At 31.6% G+C, this 22,839-nt stretch overlaps 2 protein-coding genes across 2 annotated transcripts; both read right to left on the minus strand.

Moving 5' to 3' along the window:
- Positions 1–5,641: 5,641 nt before the first annotated feature.
- Positions 5,642–13,285, minus strand: LOC139511843 (uncharacterized). Its single transcript, XM_071298958.1, has 4 exons — positions 13,156–13,285; positions 10,780–10,938; positions 8,823–8,975; positions 5,642–5,875 (listed from the first exon to the last, which is right to left on the minus strand). Exons 1-4 carry the CDS (start codon positions 13,211–13,213, stop codon positions 5,862–5,864), a joined length of 384 nt encoding a protein of 127 aa, XP_071155059.1. The 5' UTR covers positions 13,214–13,285; the 3' UTR covers positions 5,642–5,861.
- A 2,474-nt stretch (positions 13,286–15,759) lies between these two features.
- Positions 15,760–20,951, minus strand: LOC139511844 (uncharacterized). Its single transcript, XM_071298959.1, has 5 exons — positions 20,889–20,951; positions 18,371–18,505; positions 18,066–18,227; positions 16,898–17,047; positions 15,760–15,849 (listed from the first exon to the last, which is right to left on the minus strand). Exons 1-5 carry the CDS (start codon positions 20,944–20,946, stop codon positions 15,839–15,841), a joined length of 516 nt encoding a protein of 171 aa, XP_071155060.1. The 5' UTR covers positions 20,947–20,951; the 3' UTR covers positions 15,760–15,838.
- Between the last annotated feature and the right edge of the window lie 1,888 nt (positions 20,952–22,839).

A 22,839-nucleotide genomic window follows, 5' to 3' on the forward strand; every position in this document is an offset into this window, starting at 1 on the left:
TAAATACCCAATCCCCAAATAGTTTCGTCTACATAAGACTCATCAGTGACGCTCATATCAAAATATTTATAAAGCCAAACAAATACAAAGTTGAAGAGTCGGGAAAAAAAACTTCACAAAAAAACTGCATTTAATTTAAAAAACCCAAAACATAGTGTACTTGAAATAGTCTGCGAATCACCATGTGCTTAAATCTATTGGCCATTGAAATATCCCAAGCAGCTTGCAAAATGAACACTGTTTTTCAACAGCTTAAAGGTGTTTAAATTGGCATTAGACTCCAAAAATGTTTATAATATGCAAAATTATGCATTAATCAATAACAATGCATCAACATATCAAAAACAATCAAAATTGAAATTAAACATAAATGAAACAACTTTAATTCCTATAACATCCCAATGCTAGTAGTCAAGCGCGACTCGGTTTCTGTCTGGTAGGGTTTCCTTCTCATATAACATGTATTTCAAGGTATATTTTCTCCTTTTGCAAAACTGTTTGCAAATTAGCCAGCTGCATAGTGTCAAAACATGGGATTGATTACCACTTACTGTTTACAAGGTGGAAACCTGAAACGACACGCCTCTTTTCGTCGTGTGACATATATGGAATATAAATGCATGAAATTTTCAATTCTTACTTAACACACAAATCGGTTTGAATTCAATTCATTAGTGTCATGCCATATTTTAATAATCAATTAAAAATCGTAATCATCTCACTATTGTTTGTTCTTACTTTCTGGCAATTTCTCATTCAATATTCTTTACTAACGTTTAGTCTTAACAATGTATTCAAGTATAGTATAAACATATGGCATATTATTAACAATAGTAACGATATGTACAAAAATATATAACTACTCTAAATAACAGCACAATAATGTTAAATCTGCAAATATTCGGAAGCAAGTTTTTGTTCATCCCTCGCCAGGACTCGAACTCATGCTTTTTGGATATCGAGATAACACCGCTTGTACTGTGTCCATAGCTTTAGACCTCTCAGCTCGACTGAACTAATAACTTTTGATGGATTACCGTTACGTTAACTTCTATTTAAGTGACAACTCTACGACAGATTCATCTAATGGCTGACCAGTGAAGGTGATACACGGCTAAAACACATTCTATATTCATCACTACTCTAAATATCAACAAAACAATGTTTATTCTGCAAATTTGCGGGAGCTAATCTTTGTTTTTCTTCTTCTATCGCTTTGATTCGAACTCAAGCTATTGGGATATTGAGACAACACTGCCTGCACTGTGTTCATCGCTCTAGATGAGTTGTTACAGATCAGTTGAATTATATATTGTAAAGGATCCCACAGATTAATGTAAGATGCAATCACAGAAATATTAATATTATAAGTACGTCTGAATCAGTGACGACTCTATAACATATTTTATCCATCGGTGATGGTGATACAAGGCTGAAAATACATTCTGTGTATATAATTCGTCTAAACATCAGCCCATATAAAATATGACTGCATCTTACATTACAATAGAAAACTCAGCTGATTTGTAGCAATTACATCTTCATTCCTTATATATCATGTACTGTGTTACGACGCTAGATTAAAACTGACGATGAAAGGTAACTTCCGGTCACCGAAAGCTTTATTATTGTAGAACCTAGGTGGTTGAGTGGTTTAGCGCGTCGGGCATAGTGCAAGGCGATTTGGTGACACGATATTTCAGTAGCATGAGTTCGAATTTCGGCGAGAGAAGAAGAACAAAAAAATTTGCTAAAGAAAATTAACAGATCTAACATTTTTGTGTTGATGTTATGACGAATTATATATCCGCATATATACGCAAATCAGTATGTATGCTATATTTTAAAAATACAATTCAGCTCAAAGGAAAAACAACGTTTTAGCCTTCTATATTCATAAGAGTCCGCATTTTTAATTTCAATGTTAGAATATTTAATTTAGAAAAAAGTGCCCCAAAAAACAAAATCGGCTTCCAAAAACTGGACTGTTTGTCTGGAATTGAAAAATAAGGGTAGTTTGAATTGAATAAGGGCTGAAAAGAATCGAGTTACTTTTAATTATGTTAACTTTTCATCTTATCCTTTAGCGTTGACTTTAGCATAATTTAAGAAACGATTTGTATATCTTGTACTATTTTTTTCGTCCTAAAAAGTAATGTTGTAAGTACATGCAATCTGGTGAAAACCTAAACCTATTATAATGTATTAGATAAGATATAAAGGGTTTCTAATTCTTAAACGTGTAAAGCATATTGAACTTTCTCATTTGCAGCATCTGCTTAACCACATGTAATCATATTATAAAATTGTTGATAAACATATATAAACAATTTACTCTTCGAAGATAACAACAAATCTGCTTTTCAACATCATACTTTAAAATAATTGAACGTAATGGTTCAGTGATTAACAATTTTAGCTGTGACATTACACTTGCTGTTGATATCTCTTTTTGTTCCCTGACCATTGGATTTTAAAACAAATATAACAAGAGGCAAGAAAAGTGCGTTCATCAGTGACGCCTAAATCAAAAATATTTATAAACCCAAACTAGTACAAAGTTGAAGAGCATTGAGGATCCAAAATTCCAAAAAGTTGTGCCAAATACGGCTAAGGTAATCTATGCCTGGGATAAGAAAATCCTTTGTTTTTCAAAAAGTTCAAAGTTTTTTATACGGGATATTTATAAAAATGACCACATTATTGATATTCATGTCAACACCGAAGTGTTGACTACTGGGCTGGTGATACCCTCGGGGACGAAACGTCCACCAGCAGTGGCATCGACCAAGTGGTGTAAATAGTTATCAAAGGTACCAGGATTATAATTTAGTACGCCAGACGCCCGTTTCGTCTACATAAGACTCATCAGTGACGCTCAAATCAAAAATATTTATAAACCCAAACTAGTACAAAGTTGAAGAGCATTGAGGATCCAAAATTCTAAAAAGTTGTGCCAAATACGGCTAAGGTAATCTATGCCTGGGATAAGAAAATCCTTAGTTTTTCAAAAAGTTCAAAGTTTTGTATACGGGAAATTTATAAAAATGACCACATTATTGATATTCATGTCAACACCGAAGTGTTGACTACTGGACTGGTGATACCCTCGGGGACGAAACGTCCACCAGCAGTGTCATCGACCCAGTGGTGTAAATAGTTATCAAAGGTACCAGGATTATAATTTAGTACGCCAGACGCGCGTTTCGTCTACATAAGACTCATCAGTGACGCTCAAATCAAAAATATTTATAAACCCAAACTAGTACAAAGTTGAAGAGCATTGAGGATCCAAAATTCCAAAAAGTTGTGCCAAATACGGCTAAGGTAATCTATGCCTGGGATTAGAAAATCCTTAGTTTTTCAAAAAGTTCAAAGTTTTTTATACGGAAAATTTATAAAAATGACCACATTATTGATATTCATGTCAACACCGAAGTGTTGACTACTGGGCTGGTGATACCCTCGGGGACGAAACGTCCACCAGCAGTGGCATCGACCTAGTGGTGTAAATAGTTATCAAAGGTACCAGGATTATAATTTAGTACGCCAGACGCGCGTTTCGTCTACATAAGACTCATCAGTGACGCTCAAATCAAAAATATTTATAAACCCAAACTAGTACAAAGTTGAAGAGCATTGAGGATCCAAAATTCTAAAAAGTTGTGCCAAATACGGCTAAGGTAATCTATGCCTGGGATAAGAAAATCCTTAGTTTTTCAAAAAGTTCAAAGTTTTGTATACGGGAAATTTATAAAAATGACCACATTATTGATATTCATGTCAACACCGAAGTGTTGACTACTGGGCTGGTGATACCCTCGGGGACGAAACGTCCACCAGCAGTGTCATCGAACCAGTGGTGTAAATAGTTATCAAAGGTACCAGGATTATGATTTAGTACGCCAGACGCGCGTTTCGTCTACATAAGACTCATCAGTGACGCTCAAATCAAAAATATTTATAAACCCAAACTAGTACAAAGTTGAAGAGCATTGAGGATCCAAAATTGCAAAAAAGTTGTGCCAAAGTAAAATAACAACAAAAATAAACTTCAAGTCAAATTCAAAACGGAAAAAAAATCCCTTTACAAATGCCAAAATCAAAATTGTAAACATTTCCATTACTTCGACAGGTTTGCTTAGTTTTGTACATTTACTAAAGAATCTTGAGTATTTCAAATCATCATCTCTTCTATCATTCTTCAGTATTTTACGCCTTACCGATTGATTCTTCTTCCTTTTTTCATTTGAGTCGGAGTTTCTCCAGACACTTGTCAAAAACAAGAGGATCAAAGTTACCAGATCATTTAATTTCTCTTTCAGATATATTGATGATGTTCTTTCCATTATCAATCCAAACTTTTCTGATTATGTCCCATTAACATAACTCCAGAACTAGAAACTAGAAACATTTTTAGACTTATACCTCGAATTTGACATAAGCGGTCATCTCAGTACCAGAATCTCTGACAAATGAAACGAGTTTAATTTGAAATAATACATTTCCTCCACCATAGTTGCAATATACCAACTTCAGCTGCATTTGGGATATACATTTCCCAACTCATTCAGTATCCAAGAGCATGCAGCTGCTACTCATACTTAGTAAAACGTCACTAGTGTCTGAGTAGCAAAGGTATATCAGAGAAAGTCTCGTCCTTTTTCTAAAAATAAGTTCACCAGAAAATAGCAAGACCTTGTTGACAAATATTCTGTATCAACTTCACAAATAATACACGGTGGTCTCTACTTATAGATTCTAGGTCCTGACGTTGTTTTTCATCTTAATAACGTGTTAAAGTATTCTCTTTTTGTATTTGTAAATTATTACTTTTACTGTTTAGCCCCGTCATTGTTGTGGTGTTCCAAGGAAAATTCTTGTATCTTTGTCTTTCGTTTTTACTAATGTGCCTCTTTAAAATTCATTTTTGTTTCTCTTTGATGACATATTTGCTTGTTGTTTTAGTGATAAAGATTAAGATAATAACACTACGTTGGCTGCTGCACCCCAAATATTGATATTTTAGCTATTATGCCCCTTTGTTTTTGTTTAAAAATCGTTTTCAATATAAATAAATTGTATTCGACTGGTATACAAGGTAGAGGTTTATCAACTATAAAACCTGGTTTAATCGACCATTGGCTACAGACAAAAAATGCCTATACTAAGTCAGGAATATGACAGTTGTTACTCATTCGTTTGATGTGTTTGAGCTTTTGATTTTTTAATTAAACTTGAATCAGTGTTCATACCTTTAGATTCTTGTTCGAAACATGAAATCCAGCCTTTGGATCGGTTGATTTTTGATTACAACATGTATAAGTACACAAATCTGACTTCAAAGTTTTATGATCGATATGCCTGACCTTGATAATAGATATTTGATAATTTCTATATAACTCATTTACTTCTAAAGACTCACAAATACGTTTATTGTTTTAAAACTGTCCATAACGCCTTATGATGCTATTTAGATTTCTTGGTTTGTGTTTTGTTGGGGTTGTGTCTCATTTACTATACACATACACCCGGTCTAAGTAACATAAAAATAAGTGTAATTTCTATTGTAAACTTTGTCTGACAGTTTTACATCTTAGTTTTTCGAGACATACAGTGGCAGTAAATAACAAACAACGTGTCAAATGCTGTCCTTTAATGAATATTTCTTTATTCAATTGAAAAGAAGCACAAAATAAATATATTTTTTTTGAAATTTATCAATGCTGTTGCTTCATATATTAAAATTAAAAATAGTTAGTATACGTTCGGACAAATCAATTTGTCTAAACAAAACTCGATCATCAAATATCGACTGTAAGTTTTGATGATTCTTCGACGAACTGCTCTCAGTATTGAATTCACTTTTTGTTAACTGAAAAAAATAATTTACACGTTTAACGCAGAATGTACTAAATATTATCGGTCATGAAAACAATGCAGCTTAGCAAAACAACATTACAGTTAAAGACAATGCCATGAATTTTGTTTTTCGTCCACTTATGAATTTCAATATGCCTTTGGAATCGCTACGCTCATGTGAAATTGTTATCCTTTGGTCATTGTGTCAGTTCACACGACACGAAAGCTGCTAATGACTTTTTAGTACATTTAATTAGTAGATTCCAGTTATTTGAAGATTCAAAAGTTTCAGTTGTTCAAATCGTGGATTAATATGATTATGAGGTTGAATTATAATATGCATATACGACTTTTTTATATATGGTTTTAAAACTCTTATTAACAATTACTTTTTAAATGAGTATGATAAAATACAAAATGTAAGTTTTTTAGAGTCAAGTCGAAAAGGTTCATTACTTTTTGGTGAAACATTAAACATGGAATCAAAAATGTTAAAAACTGGGATGAGCAGATCGTTTCTGAAATAATGAAAAAAGGTCCTTAGTCAACATTTTAATGAATGGAAATAATTTCAATTAAAAATTAGGAACGGAATATCTACGCAACTCTATGATGAAAGGTTTGTAACCACAATAAGTTTGTATACTCTAAGTCAAGTTCCAAAGATCTTGGTACAAGCAAAGAATCTTCTCATCTTTTGAAAAGATTGGCTAAAATTATAAGCTACCAAGTATAAGTTGTATTGTAACACTATAAGCCTAGATAAGATGGACGATCGAACGCTCATAACTTTGTCATTAATCAGGTCAATTGGTTTTGATTGAATTGTGTCACATTTTGTGATGTCGGGGCATTTTATAGGTAAGTATGTTGTTGTTTTCATTGTGAAAGTTCAGTCTGAACTTTTATTATCAACTATAATGACGTTATCGATCACCGCATCTCCTTTTTAGCTCACCTGGCTCAAAGGGCCAAGTGAGCTTTTCTCATCACTTGGCGTCCGTCGTCCGTCGTCCGTCGTCGTCGTCGTCCGTCGTTAGCTTTTACACAAATCTTCACCTCTGAAACTACTGGGCCAAATTTAACGAAATTTGGCCACAATCAACATTGGGGTATCTAGTTTAAAAAATGTATCCGGTGACCCGATCAACCAACCAAGATGGCCACCAGAGCTAAAAATAGAACATAGGGGTGAAATGCGGTTTTTGGCTTTTAACTCAAAAACCAAAGCATTTACAGCAAATCTGACATGGGGGTTAAATCGTTCATCAGGTCAAATCTATCTGCCCTGAAATTTTCAGATGAATCGGACAACCCGTTGTTGGGTTGCTGCCCCTGAATTGGTAATTTTATGGAAATTTTACTGTTTTTGGTTATTATCTTGAATATTATTATAGATAGAGATAAACTGTAAACAGCAAAAATGTTTAGCAAAGTAAGATTTACAAATAAGTCAAATGACCGAAATGGTCAGCTGACCCCTTTAGGAGTTATTGCCCTTTATAGTCAATTTTAACCATTTTTCTTAAATCTTAGTAATCTTTTACAAAAATCTTCTCCTCTGAAATTTCTGGGCCAAATTAATCCAAACTTGTCCACAACCATCATTAGGGTATTTCGTTTGAAAAATGTGTCCGATGACCGCTACATATATAGATAGAGATAACCTGTAAAAGCAATAATGTTCAGCAAAGTAAGATTTACAAATAAGTCAACATAACTGAAATGGTCAATTGACCCCCTAAGGAGTTAATGTCCTTTATAGTCAATTTTTAATTTTTAATGCCTTTTCACCATCGTATGTGACGTAATTTTTAATGCCTTTTCACCGTCGTATGTGACGTCATTTTCATAATTTACTGCGTTGAGGCCTGGACTGATTCGGGTGGGTCTATTCTGTGTTGGTCATTCATTATGTATTCGTGTTTGTTTTATGTAATGAGTTAATACTTCAGTTTCATTATGTATATCTGTTATATTCATTTGATAAAATTTACTGTTTGCTATAGCATTAATTGTTCTAAATAATAAGGATGTTCTTATCCCAAGCATACAAACTTAGTCGTATTTGACACAACCTTTTTCAACTTTTGATCTTCAGTACTGTACAACTTTGTACTTTTTTTCGCTTTCGATCTTTTATATCTGGGCGTCACTAGTGAGTCTTGTGTGGACGAGGTGCGTTTTTGTCGTATTAAATTTTAAACCTGATGTTTTTTGTTATTCATTAATCATGTGTTTCTTTGTCTAATACGTTTTCCTATTTATTTGTATTGTAGTCCTGTAATATTATGTTGTCATTTCTAAGTTATATTTAACATTGCCATTAAAGTGCGAGGTTTGGCATGCCACAAAACCAGGTTCAACCCACCATTTTTTCCTTTAAAAATATACTGTACCAAATCAGGAATATGGCCATTGTTATATTATAGTTCGTTTCTGTGTGTGTTACAGTTTAACGTTGCGTCGTTTGTTTTCTCTTATTTTTGAGTGTAAATTGACATTGTGATAAGACGTGTCACGGTACTTGTCTATCTCAAATTCATGTATTTGGGTTTGATGTTATATTTGTTATTTTCGTGGGATTTTGTCTGATGCTTGGTCTGTTTCTGTGTGTGTTAGTTACATTGTAGTGTTGTGTCGTTGTTCTCCTCTTATATTTATGCGTTTCCGTCAGTTTTAGTTTGTTACCCCGATTTTGTTTTTTGTCCATGGATTTATGAGTTTGAACAGCGGTATACTACTGTTGCCTTTATTTAACAATTTTCATTGGGCCAAGTTCATTATAGATATAGATATTTGTAAGCAGCAAGAATTTTCAGTAAAGTAAGATGTACAAACACATCGCCATCACCAAAACACAATTTTGTCATGAATCCATCTGTTTCTTTTGTTTAATATTCACATATACCAAGGTGAGCGACACTCTTTAGAGCCTCTAGTTTTATATTACTACTTACTCTTACGAAAACAACATCCCCTGTAAGAACGACAATTGTAGTAGGCATTGTTACTATAATAATAGTAGCCTTTGTTGTTATAGAAATAGTAATCTCCACGACATCTGTTCTTTCTCTTGGTGCAGTAATATCTGAATTTTCTGGTTGGGTTACCTATGAGACAAATAATTAAAAGTTTAAAAATATTATTGTTTAAAATTCAAAAATAAAATCTAAATCGTTGCTTTTACCTTAAATTCAAATCAAATATGAATTATGAGATATATATGATGGATGAATAAACACATCATAGATACCAGGATTAACATTTTATTACGGCAGACGCGCGTTTCGCCTACAAAAGACTCATCAGTGACGCTAGAATAAAAAAAATATTAAAAAGGCCTAAAAAGTACGAAGTTAAAGAGCATTGAGGACCAAAAATTCCTAAAAGTTTTGCCAAATACAGTTATGGTAATCTATTCCTGAGTTAGAAAATTATGAACATATCAATATAACTCGAGTCAACAGAATATACAATAATAATGATTATTGATGAATAAAATATACAAATACAAAGTTAACGCAAACGTGTTTTACTTAAATTTGTGTAACATTTTATTATTTGAAACAAACTCATCTCATATACCGATATCATAATTGGAAGGCCACACATAGTTCAAAGTTGAGTAGCAACATAAAACAAACATTTCGAAAGGTGTTGCAAAATATAAGTTAGATTAAGAGACCTTACATACAAAATACTATTTGTATCTCAACATAGTTTACATGACAGAGCTATTATTTGAATAGCATAGCTCGCTTTCCTAATTTGGTTCAAGCTACGTTTTCCTCTTGTGGTAAGGAGTAGACCAAAGAAAATACAGTCATATATTTTTATTGTCATGGTTTAAAGATTTTATCGCGTTGAAATGAATTAGAAGATGTTTTCGTTATGGGGGCGATCCTTCACGTAATCGAACTATCTTTTATTGGTGGTGTGTCTTTTTTTTTTGTAAATTCTAGTAGCCCTGCGCACAGTACATCAAGTTTTTAGTTTTTTTTAATTACTTGTACTATCAATATAAAGGTGATTATACTCAAACATCAACGTCATTGGAAAAAGGTAAATTCACAAAAAACAGAAATCCGAGGAAATTTTAAAACGGAAAGTCCCGAATCAAATGGCAAAATTAAAAGCTCAAACATACCAAACGAATTGATAATGACTGTTATATTGCTGACTTGGTACAGACATTTTTGGTTTTATAGCTAGCCAAATCTCTCTTTTATGACAGTCTATACAGTTCCATTATATTGACAACGTGGGTGAACAATACAAAACACATAATAGGTACACATGTCAAAAATAAGGGTACAGCGGTCAACATTGTGTTATAATGTTAATCACTATAAAAACAAACAAATATACAACAAAGAAGAACCAATTACATTTAGACAAAGGACATTGATAAAAAGGAAAGACAAGGCTACGAACTTGTACCATAGCACCATAATGGGATGTATAAGTACTGAGCCAAGCAAATAAATATGCAACAAAGAAACACAAAAAGGCACAAAGACTAAGCACATACGCAAAAATTAAAGACGAGAATACAAACATTGTACCATAGGACAATATCCCAATGAACTGATGTATATTGCAGAACCATCTCATATGTATCAAAAATAATACGAAAAGGCAAAAAGCCCGTTATCAAACATGAAAACAAGAATACTAATATTTAATGGAATTTAATGGAAGTATTATTTGATATTTTGTATCAGAGATGCTTGATCATTCATTCGACATTACTTGTGAAAAAATGGAAAGCCAACATAGAATGAATTCCATTACAGTTTTCTACTTCAGGTTGTAAAAGGTCTTGAATAAAAGCATATCGGTAGTATATATAATGGTTATTGCTTTTTGTAAACAGTACAGAGCTGAATTATAATCATGTTTATATATACTCACGTGGAAGGCAACATCCAGCATAAGAAGCACAATTATATCTATAAGACCTACTGCCATATCGACAATATCCGGTGTTGCCATAATAAAAGTATCCTGATCGACAACCCCCATTAGTGCAGTATCCTCTTACTTTGTAATCATATTTATTATACGATTTAACTGTATAGAAGAAATATACGATATTTGTTAAAAAGAAAATAAAGAAAAAATGAGATTGTAATTGTATAGAATAAACGCTAATAAATATTATCCCAGACACCAGGCGTATTATAGTTATACATGTTAAATGTGCAAACTTTTGTACCACTACCTCCCATGGAGCCAACATTTACATAACCTGATCCGCCGTTTAAGTACTGTTTGTCACTATTGTACCATAACCGACGACTTAAATTTTGCAATATCATAGCGTAGAATTTAACCGTCATTAATAAAAAAAATTTAAAGATTCAGATGATTTAAAGAATAACTATGTCACAGAAGTAATAGTACATGTATCGAAATAGAGGGGAGACATTATGATATAAAAAACCGACGAACAGCATACCAAAAGTTATTTTAACAAAAAGAAATAAACAATAATAACATTATAGATACGAGGATTTTTTTGTATTAACGCAAGACGAGCATTTCGTTTCCAAAAGACTCATCAGTGACGCTCGAATCCAAAAAAGTTTAAAAGGCCAAAGAAACTATAAAGTACGAAGTTGAAGAGTTTTGAGGACTAAAATTTCTAAAATGTTTTGCCAAATGAAGCTAAGGTAATCTATTCCTGAGGTAGAAAAACCTTTGTATTTCAAAAGTTCAAAAGTTTCGTAAACAGTTAATTTATAAATATGACCATATCAATGATAATTTTTGTCAGAACAGAAGTGCTGACTACTTGGCTGGTGATACCCTCTGGAAATTAAAACTCCCTCAGCAGTAGAAGCCTTAAGATAGTAAATTACTATACTACTCAAAAAGAGTTTTGCAAAAATATCATATCGAGGACTCATAACTTTGTTGAAAATGTAAAAAAATGATCTGACATTAATGGCATACCTGTTTTTAAAAATATTGAGTTGATTTAAAAAAAAAAGTAAACTAAGGAGCCTGTAATTCAGTGGTTGTCGTTTGTTTATGTGTTACATGTTTGTTTTTCGTTTATTTTTTTTTACATAAATAAGGCCGTTAGTTTTTTCGTTTGTGCTGTTTTACATTGTCTTATCGGGGCCTTTTATAGCTGACTATGCGGTATGGGCTTTGCTCATTGTTGAAGGCCGTACGGTGACCTATAGTTGTTAATGTCTGTGTCATTTTGGTCTCTTGTGGATAGTTGTCTCATTGGCAATCATACCACATCTTCTTTTTTATAAATTATAACAAAAAATGTGTGAGGGGTGTTAAGTTTCTGTAAAAAAATTCGATCATACCATCAGACTACCACTTCGTTTATTTTGTCCGTTGTACTGTATGTATTGTTTAAGTTTGAAAATTGTTAAAAGATATTTTTTCAATATTACCCCTTTCCTCAATTTTTCTACACAGTGCAGAAATAAAGGCCACAGTAGTATACCGCTGTTCAAAATTCATCAATCGATCGAAAAAAAACAAATCCGGGCTACAAACTACGACACAACAGAGACACAACACCAAAATGCAGAAATTTGACAAAAATAATTATAAAACTTGAATATATATATGGAGGAAGATAAAGAAAACACAAACTTTAAGGATAAATTTGGATTTTGTCTTTTTTTATTTTTAGTCAGAAGTTGTGTTCTACTTACACTAAAACCGTGACAATTAAATCCGCTTGTATGAATGTTATAAAATCTTATAAGAAAGAGTATAGTAGTCAACCTAGACCCAACCTACCATACATTCATGTTATAACTTTTTCTGCAATAACATTAACGGTACCATATGTTTGCACCAAATTTGCACTTCGACAATAAAATATAAAATAACAAAAATACCAAACTCCGAGGAAAAGATAATTTGCAAATGACAAAATCAATAGCTCAAACACATCAAACAAATGGATACAAATTATTATGTTCCTGACTTGGTACAGGTATTTTCTTATGTGGAAAATTATGGATAAAAGTTGATTTTATGGTTAACAAAACAAAATAGATTTCTATTCGGTGATGACTGACGACATAATTAAAAAAAAAATAGTACATCATGAAACTTCAGTAAATGTAAAATTGAACAATGAACTGACTTGTTTCCTTTACCGACTTTTCCAAATTCGTTCACTGAAATCATTGGCCTTTATCAAAGGTTTTTACCTTTTGAACCCATTCTTATTAGAACTCTACAGCGTAGATTCATAACACACTGTTGGAACAATAAATGAAGGAAAGGTGAAAACAAAAGCGCTCTTACCTATTCCGCACAGAGCGGCGATCACAAAGACAGTGAGTAACACCTGGATTGACCTCATCTTGTAATTGGTTAAACTTGCATGTTGATGCTGCTTTATATAGTAAATACAAGTAAGTTTGTCTAGCAGATGTGTCACTTATGTTATGCAAGAATTAGCAAAACATACTTAAAAAATAGATTAACTGAAAAAGCAACAACATATTCAAATCAAATGTAAAATTCCTATAATTATATAACAAAAAATTGGTTAAGTAAATTAAATCGTGTCTGAACACAGCTCACGTTACATGTATTAGTAGTTTTATTTTACAATACATTAACATTACAAGAAATTATTATTATGAAATCGGATATAATGTACATGCACATGTAATACGATAGATAAATCTGCATGGTCTGCACATGTGAATGTTAATGTCCAGAAAAAAAACTGATGACACATTCCCTCGAAGTGTAATTTTCAAAGCCATCATTGAATCAACGCATTTCTGGACCTGAATAAAATTCACAATTTCAATAGCGTGAACAAGAATTTAATGCATAACCAACAGTCCAAGAGGAGAATGTTTTGATGATAAAACAACTGGTGGTTTCGGCATGGAAATTAAAATGATGTTCATCTCCGTATTTTAATATCCAGGTAAGAATTTGATAAAAGCTTACTTTAATATATCTATTTATTTAAAATTCATTGAGTTAACTTGTGAAGATTTACCAGAGCAGGTTTAATTAGTTTTCAGAAAACTTTGACGTTTAAATATTTATATGAGAAAGATAACGTTTAAAAGAGGGGCGAAAGATTCCAGAGGGACAGTCAAACTCATAAATCGAAAATAAACTGACAACGCCATGGCTAAAAACGAAACAGACAAACAGACAAACAAAAGTACACACGACACAGCATAGAAAAATAAAGAATAAGCAACACGAACCCCACCAAAAACTAGGGGGTGATCTCAGGTGCTCCGGAAGGGTAACCAAATCTTGCTCCACATGTGGAATCCATCGTGTTGCTCATGTTATAACAAATTCGGTAGGTCATATTCAGTAAAAGGAAGGGGATTGTAGTTACGACGTAAGGAACATATCCGATATCATCTGTGAAACGGTTATTCTATAACGGTCAACCAACTCGTGATGGCGTCCACAAAATTTATGAAGAGATGATTTCAACTTCACTATTTGGAAGTCTTGGTGCCATTATTAAGTTTGAGTTGCAAGAAAACTAACAGGAGTTTAAAAAAAGTAACATTCATTCGTCTTGCTTGTAAATATATCATCTTTTTAATTTATTGTCTCTTTGTGGTTGTCAATTAAATATCCTTTATACATCGACCGTTCTATTTGGATAACTGCTACAAGTGCTTTTATTTTCCAAACATATTAAATGTTCAGTGACATTCAAAGACGTACACATTTCAACTAAAGCCGAAGGTAATGTTTGTTTTGAAATTTTTTTGAGTAATAAGAGTTTGCCCAGTGTGAAAGCCCTATTTTAACGTTACGATCTTGGACAGGAATAAACACAATTGCAGCAGCTGTGTACGCATTTAAGATCATGAATGCATATACATGCCTCCTATAAGGCGCAATTACTCGTCGATATTTTTTCCTCTTATTCATATCTAAGTAGATAAATTGTACATAAAAACAGACTGTTCTTTGTCTATGTAACGATTACACGTAAAGATGTTTGAGAAAACGGAGTAATAGATAACTAAATTTTGCTTTTTAAAATCTGTTTTGTATTTTTAAGTTTTCCTTCTTAATCGATTGTTTTTTTTAAAATCTGAATTCAAATGTAATTACTGCAATTTATGCCATCTTTTGTCATAAAAATTGGAAATATACAACATATGCTTTATCGAACTGTAACGAGAATGTAAAAGCTGGAAAGGGTCTCCTTGATAACAAACCTCATAAAAGTCATGCAAAATATGACACAATTCAACTGATTTTCACCGTTCATCGTCATAAATAATAATGTAGATAACACAGCTATTTGCAAAGTCCCATTTTTAATCAAATTTTATAAGCCTTGTATTTATAATGAGTTTGTATTGTATCTCCTTCGCTTTCTGCAGGTTATTAATTTTTCTTGTTCATTTCAACAGTTCATCTTTTATCCAAAATCAACAGTCATCGACTATGTAAAAAAGTAAAATCACCTGAAAATACTGATCTCCTAGGCAATTTCAAAATCAAATTGCAAAACCAAAAGCTCAAATATTTTAAACAAATGGATGATAATAACTGTTATATTCCTGAAATAGTACAGTCATTTTCGTATGTAAAAAATGGCGGATTAAACCTAGTTTTATAGGTAGCTAAACCTCTCACTTGTATGACAGTCGCAGAAAATCCCATTCTATTGACAACGATGTGTGAACAAAACAAACTCACATAATTTGGGAAATATATATCCAATATGCGGGTAACGTTGACATATTGTATCAATGCGGGGGGAAATAATCATTTGAAATTAAAACCGTGCTTTCAATATATTTTTCTCTATGAAATTAGTAAAGAGAGCAAAATAGTATATTTAAGTTGTACAGTTGTACTTATAAGTAAGTATTTGAAAATAGCATTAACTAAGACTAATCAATATGTCCTAAAACATTTATTTGAAATCATTATCTGATATCAATTGCACTTTGAGATGTTTCATCGGCGGTTTCTTTCAATATTTACCTGAAAAAAGAAACATAAGAAATCATACCATGATGAGCTGTATATTGTTTATTACTTTGTGCAGAACTATACTCAGGTGCATGTTTTATGAGATCTAATATAAATTAGTGGAGTTTTGTTTTTAAGTAAGTTTATTCAACTGAAATCGACATATCGGTCTTACCATGTTTTGTTTGTTGAACTGAATGCTTCAAACTAAGCAATATGAATATACGAACTGCCCAACAAATAAGGATGTACTTAATTGAATATGTCAACTCTATTTCCTTGCTTTTTATTTGTTTGTGTTTACATTTTTTTCTCTTTTCTCAATTTGATATTTCATATGTTATAAAGATTCCTAAGTATTAAATTATGCCTGCCAAAAAAAGGCCAATTAGAATTGCACACCAATTTTTTGTCAATAAAAATTCCATATAATTTCATAGTAATGTACATTAGTTGTTAACTCTTTTTTAATGGTCAATGAATACATATTATAAAACGTATTAAATTCTACATCAAACACCTGACTGGTAAAATAAGCACTTCATAAAGGTTATAAAAATAAATTTAAATCTTTTTCGTGTTATATACTTGTAATTACCAAAAAAAAAGTAATGTTTTATAAACAAACTGTTTTCAATCTCTCAACTACACCAAGAATGAAGGAACAGTGCTTATATATCTGTTGTTCATCCAAAAGTCACAGTGAGATCTTGAAAAAGAGGAGAAAGTTCAAACCTAATTGTAACTTCCTGGCGATCACTGTCACCATGAGTGAGAATCTGAAGACACAACATCTGTGCACATTTTAATTAATCAGAATATTATTTATAAATTATATTTTTTTTAGGAAATCTAGCATTCTAACGATCTATAAATAAACGTTTATGTATTGCCCTATTATCTCTTCCTAAAACAAATAAATAATTATAAAGTTAAGTAAGAAAACGAAACATATCAATATATTGTTAGTTAACTTAACACATAAACAAATCTTTCTGTCTGTGTCAATGATTGGTTAAGCTATCAGAGAAAAATATCTAATAAAGATCAAAGTACTTACCACTAGGAAGACAGCATCCCTTGTAAGAACGACAATTATAGTAGTCTTTGTTATTATAATAATAGTAGCCTTTGTTGTTATAAAAATAGTAATTATCTGGACATCCTTTTTCATAAGTGCAGTAGTAATTGAATTTGCTGTATGGGTTACCTAAAAACCGAAAGAAAACAAATTAAAAACACTAAAAAAACACAAAAAACAACCTGAAATAAAATCAAATCGTCACTTAGACTTTGAACACAAGCCGAATATGAATGACAAGATGTACATTGTATATTATAGATGAATAATCTCAAAACATAGTAGTTTTGTCTTGTATGTTCATGATTAAATGAAACAAATTGAATTGAATTTTAGTAAGCTTTCTGATTCATTATAGCATTATAATGCACTTATATGTTAATCCTATTTTGTCTTATGAAGATATGTCTCATGTATGTTTTCAAGAGACGTTTATAAATATACAAATATGTTTTTTTCAATTGAATATGGCCCTTTTCCATTCCGATTATGATAGAGTTAGGCAGTTAACCTAACTGTGCTCTTATGAAATGACACTCAGACGAAAATGGGAAAATCAAAAGCACAAACACATCAAACGAATTGATAACAACTGTCATATACCTGACATTGAACGGAGATATTCTTATGTAGACAATTGTGGATTAATCCTGTGTGTATAGCTTGATAAACCTTTCAATTGTATGACAGTAATATTTATTTTATAAAAGTAGAAATGTCCCAAAAAAAACTTATCACGTTTGTTGTAATATTGTCATTCGTTCAGTAATGTAGCTTTCATTTGTAGGATGATAAAAATTTACTGATGTTCATGAATTGATCTAAGCAACTATTTTATTGTTTCCTATTATTTTTGCAGACTCATATTCTATTAATTTAACAGATATCATATTAATAATTTTCGGTGTGTACATGATACTCAACAGTGGCGCTCAAGTAACAACAATGAAACGGTCAATGTAACATGAACTTAAAGCGCTTTGCAAATAATTATTTGCAAATGTTTGTGAACTCAATGATGGTCAAATAAATAAACCTTCTTCAGTTGACGAATTTCTAAACTATAAGCATGTCAATAGTATCTAGAATGACTTTTGATTTGGAAAATGCCAGGCAAACCCTGTCATAAAGAGGATGTAATACTTACGTGGGAGACAGCATCCTGCATAAGAGTGGCAATCATACTTGTAAGACCTATTGCCATAGTTACAGTTTCCATTGTTGCCATAATAATTATATCCTGATCGACATCCACTATTAGTGCAATATCCTTTACCTCTATTCTTACGTTGTCCCTTGTAAGAGTAATCTACAAGAAGATAGCTTTGACAAATGTAAATAAGAAATTATTTAAAAAGTAAATCATAATTCAATAGCAAAAACAATACACATCTCTTATGTAATAACAACTTTGATTTAAAATAAATGATTAATTTTGATGAGTCTACTTACCTCGAAGACAACATTTTGTGCCGCTTGGACATCCGTATGAATACTTCTTGGCGCATTTGAACCCTTTACGACAACTGCTTAACTCACAATATCCCCCCTTTGCATAGCATTTTGACCGGTTATCGTCAGAGTAACCTTTAAGATAAAATTGAAAGAAAGGTCAAGTATAGCGAAAAAAATCTGTAATAAAAGTAAAATGAAAACAAAGGATTGAATATTCTAAACTTCTATCGAACAACAATAACGAGAGGGTCGACATTAGTTTGTCCAGAAGGAAAAGCCATGTCAGCTCACAAAGTTTAAAACAATTTGTGGCAACATTCAAATAGTAATGCAGTGTGTATTCCCTCTATTTAACGCCAGAACATACCCTTTAAACTTTACAATCACATTTACTTTGAAATTTCATTTACATATATTTTTAAAGATAAACTGTTACTTATTTATATAATTTAACTTGCTATTCTTCAGTTGTCCAAGCTAGTTGATACAGATTTAGCCGTCTCCCTTTTTTGCATAACTTCTGCAATCTTTTTTTGTTTTAGACGTGTGTTGAAGATGTCAAGCTGGTTGATACAGATTGAACTTCTTTTAATATTTCTTTTGTATGGAGCTACTAGAGTGCTGCAATCACATTTATTTGCGGAGCACAGAAGTTCATCTACAATGCTTTGGTAGGAGAAACCTGTGTTGATGATTTTGAGTGTTTTTGTTCATCTGTTTGTCAATACGGAATTTTAGTGTAAAGGTAAGGTAAGTCAAATTCTTTGATATCATTGCAAAGGAAGAGTGATTTCTTTTCTTTTTGAAATATTCCCCATAACCTCATTGGTTGATATCTTTGGCGGAAGTACATATGATGCATCCTCATTCTTTCAATATACAAGTGGTGGTTGGTTCAAGGACTTTATTTGGTCAGGCAATACATATTGACTGTTTGAGTGGATGAGGATAAGTTCCCCCTTCTCCCACCCATTATTATCAAAATGTGGATATGTTTTTATATTTATATTTTGATATTGATATTACATGTATGCATTTTGGGTTGATGAGCACGAGACAACATTAGAAAAAATTCTCCAGAGTAGTTATATAAGAAACAACTCCACACTATATCCAGTGAGCTCTTTTGTGTAAGAGTGCATAGAAGTCCACATTTTGGTTTCTGAAACGCATAGATATTATCTTGTATTCGGTTCTCTCCTCTAGAGTTTTCTATGCCCATAACTTAACACGAACTGGATGCAAGATTATATCAATCACTGAGGATAGGGGTATTTCCATTCTCAATTTTATTGACTGTATGCACGGTGACAAACTATTGTAATACGTAAGAACAACATCTGTTGTACCATGGGTTTTGGGCTGGTATGTTCTAAATAAATATATAGACTGGTTTTGATTCCTGATAAATGTATTTTGAATAGGTTACTTGGAATTTTATGTGAACTTCTTTTATTTGTATGGAAATTTACGTAAATTTGGAATTCAATATTGAAGGGATGATATAGATCTTTATACAAACTGGTGTAAGTTATACTGGTAATATATTATCATAAACCAGTTTATTCTGCATATAAGTATGATGGTATTTAAAACTTTTTCAGGTAAGAAAATTCCTTAATTTAATAAGTAATATCCAGTTGTAAATGCATAGATTGTTATCTCATAACTGTCGCATGAAATACTGGATAGTACAATATATTAAAGGAGAGCGTTATCATGGACGCTCTTAAGACTAGAATAAAATTATTGATTTAAATATAAAAGAAAGTCTTTACCCTGTTGGTTATAGTCGTGTGAGTTATTCAATATCGATTAGAGTTGAGCTATTTCATAAACATTTTCTATTGTTTTGTTGTATTGCATTCAGGAAAAAGCTTCATTATCAACCCCTTAAACTCAAGAGGATACACTTAATTACTTTTACAATCATTCAACATAATAACTCGTAAATGTTCCGTCTAAACATTTATGGCAAGTGCTGTTTCAATATATTAAAACGCTAGAAGGTATATGATTAAACGGACCTAAATTTATGAAGTTTGACGAATATAATTATTTGTTGTAAGTCAATTTGGACATATAGCTCTCAACGTTTTTTGTACTTGAACATTATTTGCTTTCAACGCTTTAAGTTTGAGCATTTGTTAGTAATGGAGATAAATGATCTTAACGTAATAAATTTATAAAGAGTTAGTTGTTTTTCATTTGTAAAAGGATAGGTCAATAATGATATCAAACTCGAAAATTTGAGATTAGACAAAGTTTTTTGTTTTGTATTTACGTTTTCAAGTCAAAATGAACAAGTCAAATATTAACAATAAGTTGGAAAACTTTGCATTTTGATTATTTATTATAATTATTATGATACTTTGGTTTTAATTTTGTTCATCTGAACATGGGCCCTTACATTTTAAAAACTGTTATTTTACATCTTTAGAGTTTATTGTAATGCGCACATCTAACAATATATTGCCATAATTGATAGAGGAAATAACCAAAGCATAGCTCTTACCTGTTCCGCACAGAGCGGCAACCACAAAAACTGCGAGTAGCATCGGGATTGACTTCATATTGCAATTGGTTAAATTTCCATGTTGATGCTGCTTTAAGTATGAAATGAAAGTCAGACATTTGAACAGATGTTTCATATATTATATGCAAAACTGATCAAGACATGTTTAAACATAATATTAAAATATTATACATATGTCAAAATTTAAAAACGAAATTCCTCTAATCAGAAAATAAACTGTTGAGTATATTAATCGTGTCTAAACACAATTTAAGTTTTGATGTATAAACATATCTAACTATAATAAGCAGTTTTATTTCACGATACATTAACAATACAAGCAATTATCATTATGAATGTGGGTGCAATCTGCATGTGAAGCAAAAAATAAATGTGCAGTTTCAAAATTTATGAGAATATGATTACCATGAAATACTTTAACCATGTCTTAACATAAGTAATAACAAGTTGATTGACTCAAATTTTGTCGAACCCGTATTTACTGTACAAAGCCCTAAATTATTCAAAGTATTTTTAAACCTGGACAACATTCACTACTCCAGGTATCTGTACAACCAGATAAAGTATGTATAAAAGTAAAAATGAAGAATACAACATATTCTGTATTATAATTGTGGTTTTTTTTATTAAGCCGTTGCTGTATGCAATCCTGATCATGAATTAAGTTCATTGACGTGCAGTTCATTATATTAGAATATTGGACCGTTAACGTGGTTATGAAAAAAATCTGCATGCGAATACAGTTATCGCCAGGTATTGTTGTCGACGAATTACCTTCGAATATTTTAACTGGTCTTCTTTGGATATCAATTGCAAACATAAAAACTAAGTTTTTGCTGACGTCAGCTGTATTTATAAGAGGTAAGTAATTGTTAAAAATTGTCGAACCTTTTCAGTTGTACTCAGTTATTTTCATGGTAACTAATTTTCGAGCACTGAGGAATGTTTGTCTTCTCTAGGATATTTGATATTCTTTCTAGAAATCTTAGAGTTGAAGAAAAAATTAAATCCAGTTCTTTTTAATGCCAATTTTTTTAAAAAGAATTTCTTTTTTAAATGTTTTCTAAGTTTTTGCCACAAGTCTGAGAAATGTAAATTGTGTGTGAGATATACATTTTAATGGTTAAAACAAATACAGGGACAGCTGAAATTTCAAGAAATGATATGCGCTTCATGAAATAAGTTTGAAAGGAAGAAATGATATTCAAATAAGTAAATAAGGAATCTTGCATTAACTTTCAGTAAATTAGAGCATTCCTAGGGTGTTTATTGATGTTTAATGTCGTGTATTTTGTTGTTACCGAATTTTTATTTGTAATATATTTTTATTAACGCAATAGTCGCTAAAAGAGGGACGAAAGATACCAGAGGGACAGTCAAACTCATAAATCGAAAATAAACTGACAACGCCATGGATAAAAATGAAAAAAAGACAAACAGACAAACAATAGTACACATGACACAACATAGAATTGTCGTGAGAAACGTAGTTGGTTAAGTTAATATAAAGTTCGAAAAGGTACCCAACTGACAGAAATAACGACATTTGACCTGGTGATAAAATGCAGTATTTGATGATCTACATATTTATAAACTGATTTTAAGTAATCTATCAGCTATTATTGGATGTATTTATGAAATATTAGTTTTTATTTTACGCCTTTAAACATATTCCTATTTTGTAATTATCACAAAGATTTTAGTAAAGCCGTAAATAGATCATAGACAAGACTGTATCAAATCTCAAGATAATATAAAATTTGTTAAGGTGGTGTGTCTATGGTGCATTTTATTGATAGATAAGTAAATATAATTTATAATATATCTTCTTTAATTGAATTCACTACTTTTTGTAACTTATCTAACAGCTGTTCTAGTTTTTCTACATTTATTTTTCTTCACATATTTTTTTCTTTATCTGCATGAAAAG

Source organism: Mytilus edulis, chromosome 2 (assembly GCF_963676685.1).
Source record: "Mytilus edulis chromosome 2, xbMytEdul2.2, whole genome shotgun sequence".
Taxonomy (NCBI): domain Eukaryota; kingdom Metazoa; phylum Mollusca; class Bivalvia; order Mytilida; family Mytilidae; genus Mytilus; species Mytilus edulis.